This window comes from Paroedura picta, chromosome 8 (assembly GCF_049243985.1).
Source record: "Paroedura picta isolate Pp20150507F chromosome 8, Ppicta_v3.0, whole genome shotgun sequence".
In the NCBI taxonomy this organism is placed as follows: domain Eukaryota; kingdom Metazoa; phylum Chordata; class Lepidosauria; order Squamata; family Gekkonidae; genus Paroedura; species Paroedura picta.
The window spans coordinates 495,065-505,317 of record NC_135376.1 but is presented as its reverse complement, the minus strand read 5'-3'; the positions used below and the strand labels follow the sequence as shown (position 1 = coordinate 505,317).

The 10,253-nt window shown below is 64.8% G+C and overlaps 1 protein-coding gene across 1 annotated transcript; it reads left to right on the top strand.

Moving 5' to 3' along the window:
• Positions 1–8,039: 8,039 nt before the first annotated feature.
• On the top strand, positions 8,040–9,782 carry HES1 (hes family bHLH transcription factor 1). The gene is made up of 4 exons (XM_077347967.1): positions 8,040–8,304; positions 8,418–8,513; positions 8,664–8,751; positions 8,953–9,782. Exons 1-4 carry the CDS (start codon positions 8,197–8,199, stop codon positions 9,438–9,440), a joined length of 780 nt encoding a protein of 259 aa, XP_077204082.1. The 5' UTR covers positions 8,040–8,196; the 3' UTR covers positions 9,441–9,782.
• The last annotated feature ends 471 nt before the right edge of the window (positions 9,783–10,253 follow it).

Genomic DNA, 10,253 nt, shown 5'->3' with positions numbered 1-10,253 from the left:
GTCCTAGACCCACTACCCATCAGCTTCACTGGATGCCATGACTTCCTCAAGAGCCTTTGTCCAAGGACCTTGGAAATCCCACCTGCTGGCGCAACCTTTGCCTCGTACTTTGTTGTGGGGTTGTTGTTTTTTGGGGGGGGCTGTTTGTTCCATTCAGGCTTGGCTGACGGATGGTGGCCCCTTGTGGGGCTTTCAAGGCCAGAGGTGTCCAGAGGTGCTGCTACTGCTGCCGCCTGCTTTTGCATCAAGACCCTCGTATGAGTTGGAGGTCTCCTGTCTTGCCAAGCCCCTCTAAGTAATATTGTTAATACTATTATTAATATTAATATTGTTGTTTGATGATTAATGCAAATTGTTTTATGTATGGTTCATAAGTTCAATGTAAACCGCCCTGAGCCTCCGGGGAGGGCGGTATATAAATATAATAAATAGATAAATAAATAATAGATAAGTGGTTGCTGAGGGAGGCCTTCCCTCTGCAGATTTCCCTCCGGCAGTTTCTGTTCCTCCATGTGCTTCATAATTCTGTTGTAAGTAACGGTTTCTGCTAATTTGCCCCGAACAGATGTTGTGCTGACTGGCCTGCCAGTCCCGGGGGCCCTCCTGGGGCCCTTTTCAAGCAGCAGCGTGGCATTGGCTCCTTTCCGGGCCCCAGGGAAGGGCCCTGTTTGGGCGATCCGTTCTACCTGCTGGTTAGTAGACCAGCAAGTCTGCATTTGGCTCCAGGGGCATCTTCGTTTTCCATTTGCCTGGAAAGCCTAAAAATCTTCGCCTCTTATCTCAACTTGATGCAGTTCGTCAAACACCCTTCCCAAGAACTGCGGCTCCCGTGTGCGTACATGTCATACCTTTCCCACAAGCAAAGAATAGATCCAGTTTCTCAGTCTTCTCTCCAGCTTCCTTAATGCATCTGGACTCTAATTAGCCCTCCGTGGCAGCTGCCCCCCCACCCACCCCACCCCCTCACGCCCTCCATGTGATGCTTGAGGAAATGTGTTTCAGTGTGTCTGAAGGAGCATGCGGAGGAGTCCCTGAGAGTGGGACTTTGTTGGCGTTGGAGGTGTCCGGGGACTCAAACTGCTCTCACCTCTGTTTGTATTTGGATGCTAATTTGCCGCCCTTCAGTGGCTTCAATCCAATCTCAGCTGTTCTTACTGAAGCCCAGTTTCTTATGCAGCTTGACTCTAACTACCCCCCCCCCATGCAATCTGCACAGGGAGGCCCCTCCCCAGGATTAAGAAGGTGCCCCTGGGCTCAGGTGCTCTTCCTTCTCCTGATGGGCAGGCCAATCCCGTTACACCAGTCTGGAAAGGCAGCCAGTCCCACAATCCTTTCCCATTAGGGGTAGGGAGCAGCCTGCCAGCAAGACCCTGGGACCCCTTCCCCTCCCCTCCAGAACAGGCCTTGTGGTTCTTCAGCTGTGAAGGAATGCCCCTCTGTACATGTGCAGATGAACTCTTCCGGAGACTTGGTGGGTCCCTTGGCTGTCCTGGTGGTTGGCCCCTGCCCCATGTCATAAGCTGTAGTGTGTAACCCGGAGGGGGCACATATAGCGGTGGTCTTTCCAGGGGAGTGGGGCTGGCGGGGCTGCAGAGAGTGACAGAGGCTTGGTTCAGAGGGTGACACATTGCAGTCGGCGGCCTCTGCTGAACTCCTAAGGGAGAGCCTGCTGAGAGCAGCCAGAGGGGGTCTTAAGGCCCAGCCCTGCCCCCTCCCACCCCATGGGCTGCTGGCTTTGCTCCTCCTTTCCCCTCTGGTCTCACTTCCACACCCTGCCAGGTGCCTGCTAGGAGCTACTGTCAGGAGCCTCTGTCCTGGAGAGCCCCGTCCATCTATGCTTCCCAGGCAGGGGACAGGCAGCCTCTGCTGCTGCTGCTGCAGGAGAGAGAGAGAGAGAGAGAGAGAGAGAGAGAGAGAAGGGCAGCGGCAATTTGGATGCTCACTGCAGAGCTGATGCAGTCTGAAGGGAACACAGGATGTTTTGTGCTTCTCCCACACACTGTGTACCTCACCACTGCCTGGTCCATCCTGCCTCTGACCCGGCTTGGCCCATCACAGGGAGACCCCGGGGGCAGAAGCGTCTGTGAAGGAAGCCTCCTGCCCCTCTTCCAAGCTGTGCAAAAGGGGGCTCCGCCCCAGGGAAGGACCCCCGGCCCCTGGAGGAAGCAGCCCTCTGAGCAAAGCCCCAGCGAGCTCTTTCCTGGACGGGCGAGGAGGGGGGGCTTGCCGGGCACGGTCCTGCGAGCAGGGGTCCTGCCGCTCCCCACTGGGCGCCTCTGGGCCCGGGCCCCTGTCAGCCTCTCTGCGCCCCGGTAGGTTTGGGAGCGCGGCCCGGGCACGTGCAGCAGGTGCTGCGAGGAGGCGAAGGCGCGCCCGGGGCCCATTGGCCGGCCCCGACAGCTGGGGAGGAATGCTGGCGGCTCAGCCCTCCCCGGCCCCCGCGGGGCAGGCCTCAAATGGAAGCCCGAAGCAGCAGGTGCCGGAATCCGAGAAGGGCCCGCGGGGCGGCGGGGCCAGCTCAGCAATCTGCTGCGTCAGCGGGGACGGCGCGGCGGCCGGCCAAGACGATCTCGCAGGCGGCGGCGTCGAGCGAGGCGGGCTCGGCAGCTGAGGTCAAGCATGGGAGCCTCCAGGGCCTCCCCCCGGGCGGAAGGCGGCAGGCGGGGGGTGGGGAAGATCAGCGGCCCGCAAGGCCTCCGGCCCTGGGCCTGCACCCCAAAGTGCCGCACGCTCTCACGGGGAGAGCGCGGGGGCTGCGGCGGGCAAAGACCTCCGGCTCCCTCGGCGCGAGATGCCTCTGCTGGGCCCACGGCTCGGCCCGGGCAGCGCCGCCTCGAGAGCTCTCCGGGAGCGCAGAGCTCGCTCGTTCCGCGCCGTCCGCTGCTGCAGAGGCCCGCCCTTTCGGAAGTCAGCCAGGACCCCCGTGCTGCCTTCCCGCCATCTGCCCTGGCCCTTGGCGTGGGGGGCGGCCTTCCGCAGACGGGGTCCCGAAGGACGGGGCAAGGGGGGCGGGTTGCCAGGACACGCGCGGGGCGGGGCCTCATAGGCGAAGCCTCAGCTGCCCCACCCCCCACCCCCCGGCAGAGCACCCGTCTTCTCCAGGGGGGCCGATCTCCGTCTCCGAGGCTGGCATCCCTGCCGAGCACGTGGCGGAGCCCGGGGTGGGGGTGGGGGGTGGGGGTCTCGCGGCCCCGGCTCCCTCCTGCTGGGCCGCCTGCTGGATGCTCCCGCCTCGTCTCTCCCGGGCCGTGCGCGCAGGCCCCGCTGCCCATCGGAGGGACGGGAAGGAGCTGCCGCCGGGCCCCGAGCCAAGCCAAGCCAAGCCAAGCGGCCCTTTCCCACGCGCTCGCAGGCTCCGGCCTCCCCGCTCCGCTCCGACCCGCCAGCCTTGGGCGCCTGCCCAGGCGGCCTCTCCGCGGCTGCAGGGAGCTGGCGAGGAGCGTGGCCTGCCTTCGGCACCGGCCGGCCAGGGGCGCGCCCGGGGAGGAAGCCTGCCGCTCCCGAGCAGAGACGGATCCGCCGGAAGAGTCGCTCCCGAGTTGTGGAGTTGCCCGCGGGTTGCAGGAGGGAAGGACGAGACGCGCGCGACACGGCCCTCCGCAGGCCCCAGAGGCGCATTCTGCAAGAGGGCAGAAGCACAGAGGGGAGCCCCCCCCCACACACACACACCCTCAACCCGAGCTGGCAGGCAGGTGGTCGGTAGGGGGGCACCTGCTCGCCCCCCCCCCCCCAGCTCCTCTTCTGCTGCAGGTGCTGTGCCTGGGGGGATAGAGCCTGGGGCAGGTCAAGGCTGGGAGGGCACAGTGGCAGCACACAGGGATGGCATTGCCCACTTCGCCCAGCCCCCCAGCTGCTGCCCAGGCATGCCACCCACCTGCCAACGAATGGCCAGGACTCCTATAAGCACAGGGGTCCTGCAGCAAAGGCACCCTTCACATGGAGACTTGGAGCAGCCAGGAAGGGCAGAGATGCTTCCAAGGAGTCCTGGGGCAGATCTGGCCCCCCCCCCCACACACACACACACACACTCAGGTGCCCCAGAGTTATGCCCCCCCCCCCAAGGCTTCCGGTCAGAGGCTGTGCTGGGCTTATGCTCAGGAGCTGAAGCACAAAGGCCTGAAACACCCAGGAGGGGGAGGGGAGCCTGGCAGATGCCCCAGGAGCAGCCCCACATTCGCATGGCTGGCCCTGAATCAGATCGGCCCCAGAGGCCGCGTGGCCCAACCCCCACCCACTGCCACAAGAGGTGAAATGACGGGGGGGGGCGCTGAAGCCCCCTGAGACACAAGCAAAAGTCATTTTAATGCCATTTTTATGGAACATCCAGCCTTGCAGAGAGTGCTGCATGGAGGGAGAGGAGATGGGGGTGAGTGAAGGCTACATTTGCCAGGATGAGATCTCCTTCAGGATAGGGGTCAACAGAATCTGCCCGCAATTGAATTTTAAAACACCATGTTTCTAAAATGAAGTTCCACTTTTGCTCCCAAATCCACTGTGTTTCCAGCCCCCCACCCCACCCCCACCGGATGAGGCCCAGCAAGCCTTCTTGTGCGTGAGCTTGGCTCAGCCCCGCGGATCTCCCAAGTGCCCTGCCGGACCCCAGACACAGGAAGCAGGGCTGGCAGCTCACGCGGAGGTTTGGCTTTTCTAAAGCTCTCCCTACATGCATGGCTTATTTATTTATATCCCTCCTTCCATTTCCTTCATGAGTCTTTTTATTATTCAATTCTTTTGGAAGCTGTTCATGGAACCACCCTGGTTTCTTTAGGCTCCTCCCATTTTTCCTTATCAAGGGAATTGTCTGTGATTGAGCCTTCAGTATTTCACTTCTGAGAAGCTCCCAGCCTTCTTGGACGTCCATCTGCCCCCTGGCTCCCCACTTGTGCTCCGGCCACTCCGGGTTGGCCCTACGCCCTGGAGGCTTCCTGACGGGCCCCGTAGAAGAGGCCTGGCGGGCCCTGGGAGGGCAGCACCCCTCTTGTCCATCCGTCTGTCGGTCCGTCCGTTCCCAGGCACTTCCCTCTGCACTGTCGCTGCCCCTTGGCACCGGGGCCCTGGCCAGGCTGGGCTCTACCAGCCGCCAATCAAGACAGCGAGGAGGGACCGTGGCAGCTGGAGAGCAGCTGCCGGTGCTCAGAGCCAAGAAGAGATTGCTGCAGGGGGCAGGGGGGTTGGAGGCCTGCCAGGCTGGGACATGCCCTTGTGGGGGTGGGGGTGGGGGTGGGAGCACTGGATGGCCCAAGGGAGGTGAGGAGGAAAGCCCAGGTTGCTGCAGCAGGCACAGCTTGGGAAGCCGGGCCAAGCTGACCTAACCGGCACTTCCTACCGTGAGGCAGGGCAGGGGCCTTCCTGTTATTTCTCTCCCCCCCCCCCCACCTGCCTCAAGGGCTCTGCAGGCACAGAGGAGCTGGGAACTTTCATTCATCTCAGGTCCCTCCCTCCAAGTCCCTGCCCCTCCTGCCCTCCTGCTCCCGCATCTCAGAAGCCGCTATGCACAGTGCCAAGGGCGCTTCTTAGCCTCACGTTGCCTGCGCCTGGGCTGCATCGTCTGCAAGGTTTGAGCAGCTGGGACTCCCTTGGGCACCTGCAGCTGGAAGCCGCCCAGGAAATGGGCATTAGTCTCCGTTGGCATGGACAGCCCCTCCCTCATTCTTCACCCACACGGAGGAGGGGCTGTAGCTCTGAGGCACGCGGAAGGCCCCAGGATCCAGCCCCGCCAACGCCAGGTCAACAGGCCAGGCAGGAGGCGGCGGGAAAGACCTCGGCATGAGACCCTCAAGAGCAGCTGCCCATCAGACCAGACCAGACCAGACCAGACCCCTAGCCGGAGTCTGTAGGAGGCAGCCTCCTGGGCCCACGGACTCAGTGAAGTTGCTTCTGCGGAAGGGGGGGGGTCATAGCCACCGGATGGCAGCGGGGGGGGGGGTCTTTGGGGGCCCAATTAGACTGACCTGTCTTGCCAAGGGCCTGATCCACCAATGGTGTTCCCATCATGCCGGCAGAAGTGGCCCAGTGGCCATCTAGTCCATCCCCCTCTTCATTTGGAGTCTGCCTTCCTTCGTCACTGGGACTCAGGCAGTCTTTCCCGGAGAGGGTGCTGAGGCCGAAGCCCGCCTCCCCCCAGCGGCCTGCTGCTTCTGGACATGGAGGCTCTATGTAATATCATCCTGTGGTCATGAATTCCACACACCAGCTCTCTGCCCCCTTTGGGGGGAACACACCCACTGTGGTGGGGCTCCAGCCCTCGTTTCTGCAGAGGACCTGTGGTTGAGGCTTGGGGGCCAAAGAAAGGGGGGAGTTTTAGAGGAGGCACAAGCCCTGCGCATCCTTGAACTGCCTTCCCCCTGCCAAAGGGCAGAATGGCGGTCCCCCCTGGGCATGCACCCCCCCCCCCAAGTGTGGGGCTGGGAACTCTTGCTCAGGCGATCAGCAAACATGTCTCCTCTTTCCTGAACTTTATTTTTCTCACGGTCTTTGAAAAGAGGAGATCAGGTGATACGTTGGGACTGGCCCCAGCCAGGTGTGGATCAGGTAGGGCGGGAGGCGGTGGAGGAGGAGCGGAAAGGCCCACAACAAGAGAGAAAGCTTTTCATTAGAGCCGCTCTGGGTCTTGGCAGGCGGGTGACTCAGCCGGGCTGGCCGTGGAACAGACTGTGGGAACTGGAGTGTGAGAAAGTCAGTCAAGCGGAGGGGAGGGGAGGGGGGTCTCCAAGGCCTCCGGCAAAAGGCCTTCCTCTCCTCCAGCTCACCCAGAAAATGCCACCGCCAGAGCCAGGGAAGGACGCACAAAGGGGAGAGAGCAGGAGCTGGGCCAGCAAGCTTGGCACAGGCTGCCCGAAGACAGGCAGCTCCACCTCGAGGGAGCCAAAGCAGAGGGGCAACAGACCAGGACCCGCCTTGGCTGGGCAGGGAAGGCTTGGTTGCAGCAGAGGGATCCAGGCCGCGGCCTTCCAGGAGTTACACAGTCCCGGTCTCCAAACCCCCAACAACTGGGGTGAGCCAGAGAGGCCACAGCTTCTGCAGGCCCCCCCCCCCCAGCCTCCAAGGAGCCCAGCCTTCTCCCTTCCCAGTGGGCCTTTCCTTGCCAGTAGAAGCCCTGATTCCTGACCTCCCTCCCCCTGGGGGGCACACAGACCTCTGCACGTGGGGGTGCTTCGACAGCTGTCCTGCTTGTGGTTGGCTGCAGGAGCTCCCTTGCCCCCCTCCACAGGCCCAGCCTTTCTCCCTGCTGCGCTGTAGTGTAAAGGATGCACTCTGCACATGTTCAGTGCAGGTGTCCCTGCTGAGTCCTGGCCCCAGCTAAAGTTCTTCTGGGGGGGGGCAGACAGGTGGGCACCAGAAATCAAGACTGTTCCCCTTCCCGTCCCAAGTACAAATCCTGCAAGGCTTCACTGGGGCGAAGGGGACCCCCTTCGGCGCCCTCCTCCTTGGACTGGGCGACCTGCGGCCTGGCGGCGCGGGAGAGCTCCGGGGAGCGGGCCGGCCACAAGCCGCACGCCCAGGCGACGGTCGGCCACCGGGGCTTGGCCTCTGCTCGGCTGCCGCGGGCGAGAGAGCGCCGCCGCCTGTGGTTCTGGCTCCGCGCGGCCCGGCCAAGGCAGGCGCTCCTGCCCCCGACGCTCGCCCGCCGTCCGCTGCCCTTCCCCGGCCCGGACTCGAAGACGCCCCGCCCGCGGGCCTGGGGAGCGGCGGCGGCGAGGATCCGCCTCCCCCGCACGTGTCTTGCTCGCGAGGAAGGCAGAGGCGGCCCTTCGCGTGGCTGGGAGTCCCTCCGCCTCGAGTCCCGCCGCGGTTGGCCGCCCAGTCCCGAGAGGGTTAACGCGGGCGCTTGATTGACAGCGCGGCCTCCTCGCCCGGGGCTGGGGCGTGCGCCATTGGCCGGCGGTCGTGGCGCCGGACGGCCAATGGGTGGGCGCCGTCCACGAGCGGGGCCGCGTGCCTCCTGCTCCCATTGGCTGAAAGTTACTGTGGGAAAGAAAGTTTGGGAAGTTTCACACGAGCCGTTCGCGTGCAGCGGAGCTTATAAATAGCGGCCGCCGGGCGGGGAGCCGGCCGGGCTGGGGCGGCGCGGGAGCGGCGGGTGGACGGACCGGCGGGCTGCCGACGCGAGCCCAGCCCGCCCCGACCTGACCCGCGTGTGTGCGCCCAGACGACCGCCTCGCCGCCGCCCCCGCTCCGGCGCCAAGCCAAGCCAGGATGCCAGCCGACGTGATGGAGAAGAGCTCGTCGTCGCCCGTGGCGGCCACCCCGGCCAGCGTGCACGCCACGCCGGACAAGCCGCGCACGGCCTCCGACCACCGCAAGGTAAGGCAGGCAGGCCGGCAGGCCGAAGGAAGGCAGGCAGGAAGGAAGAGGTGCGGCGATTCCCGGCCCTCCCCCCCGCGGCTCACCGGCCTGCCCGTCTCTCTCTCGCGCAGTCGTCCAAGCCCATCATGGAGAAGCGGCGGCGGGCGCGCATCAACGAGAGCCTGGCCCAGCTCAAGACGCTCATCCTGGACGCCCTCAAGAAGGACGTGAGTCGCCTGGCCGGCTCCCGGCGGGGGAGGGGCGGGGGCGCGAGAGGCCGCTGCTCGCTCGGGCCTGGCGATCCCTTGCCATCCCCGGGCCCCTCCAAGTGGCCTCGCCGCCGCTCACCGCCCCCTCCCCCGCACCTTGCCCCGCAGAGCTCCCGGCACTCGAAGCTGGAGAAGGCAGACATTCTGGAGATGACGGTCAAGCACCTGCGGAGCCTGCAGCGCGCCCAGATGACGGGTGAGCGACGGGGGGGGGGGGGCGGCCTCGTGCCCTCCTTTCCTGCTGGGGGGCCGGGACGGCGGGGAGGGGGGCGCACGCGAGACCCTCCTCGGCCTCCCCCAGCGCGCCCGCAAGCGGAGTCCTGCGGCGCCGAGGGGGGGGGGGTGCGCGGGTTCCAGGCCCGGGGCTTTATCCGACGGCTTTTCCCTTCTCCGGCAGCCGCTCTCAATGCGGACCCTTCCGTGCTGGGCAAGTACCGGGCCGGGTTCAACGAGTGCATGACGGAGGTGACGCGCTTCCTGTCCTCCTGCGAGGGGGTGACCACGGACGTGCGGACCCGCCTGCTGGGCCACCTGGCCGGTTGCATGAGCCACATCCACGCCGCGAACTACCCGGCGGGCCCGCCCGGAGCCTCTTTCGGACAGCCCTCGGGGCAGCTCCCTGCCGCCAACGGGGGGGCTTGCAAGCTGGGCGGCTCGCCCGCCGACGGGGCCCAGGTCTGCGCAGGCTTCCAGCTGGTGCCGGCGCCCGACGGCCAGTTCGCTTTCCTCATCCCCAGCACGTCGTTAGCGCCCCGCGGCGGGGCCGTGATCCCCCTCTACGCCCACGGGGGCCTGGGCTCCGGGCTGCCCCCTCCAGCCGCGTCTCCTGCCGCCGCCAGCGCGCCCTCCGTCCCCGCAGACTCCTCGGTGTGGCGGCCCTGGTGAGACCCGCGGCGGCGCCTCTTGGGACTGGCCCTTCTGCAGAGACTTCTGGCGGCGGCGGGGGGGGGGCGGGGAGCAGAGCCCCTGTGGCTTCTTCCCGCCTGGACTTCTGGACTGTGCCTTCTCCTGCTCCCCTTGGGCCCCTCTCCTTCTCCCAGGGCCGCCTTCACAGACGGGATGTGTGTTTGTGTGTGTGAGTGTGTGTGGGCGCAGGTGAGCCCCAGTGGAATCTCCTGTCTCCCCCCTCCCCCCCTTTTCTAAGTGACACCAAAGATCTGTTTATCAAACAGAAACCCTCCCGTTTTGGGGAGATGCTTGACAGAAATAAAGGATGTTTAGCATTCAGTGTGGCTGTCCTTGTGGAACACGCCTGCCTCCCCCCCTCCTCCCCCCGTCTCTGCCCCACAGAGGCTGCTCCCCAGCTAGCACAGTGGTCCTCCGGCCTGGATTCCTTTAGGATGCTGAGAGCAGAGGTCTGCTGGGGGGAGGCCTGCCTTGCTTGAGCCACAGGAGTGCCCAGGGGGGCACTTGGGGGGTTTGGCTGCCCAGAGCTCTGCCTGGGTTTTGGGGCAGGGGCACAGGAGCCTGACCTCGGTGGAAGGGCAGAGCTGCCACTTCCATCTGCCCCTTCATCAGGGTTGCTCAGCAGTGGCCAGCTCTTGGCTTGACTTGGTGGGACTGCAGATGTGGATTCGGCCCCTGCGGAAGTGCTGTGGGCAAAGGCAGACGCTCCATTCACATGTAAATAGCAGGGGCAGGGGGAGACGGGGGGGGGGGGGGGCAGGCCTCAGGTATTTAGTCCCCTGGGGAGGGGGG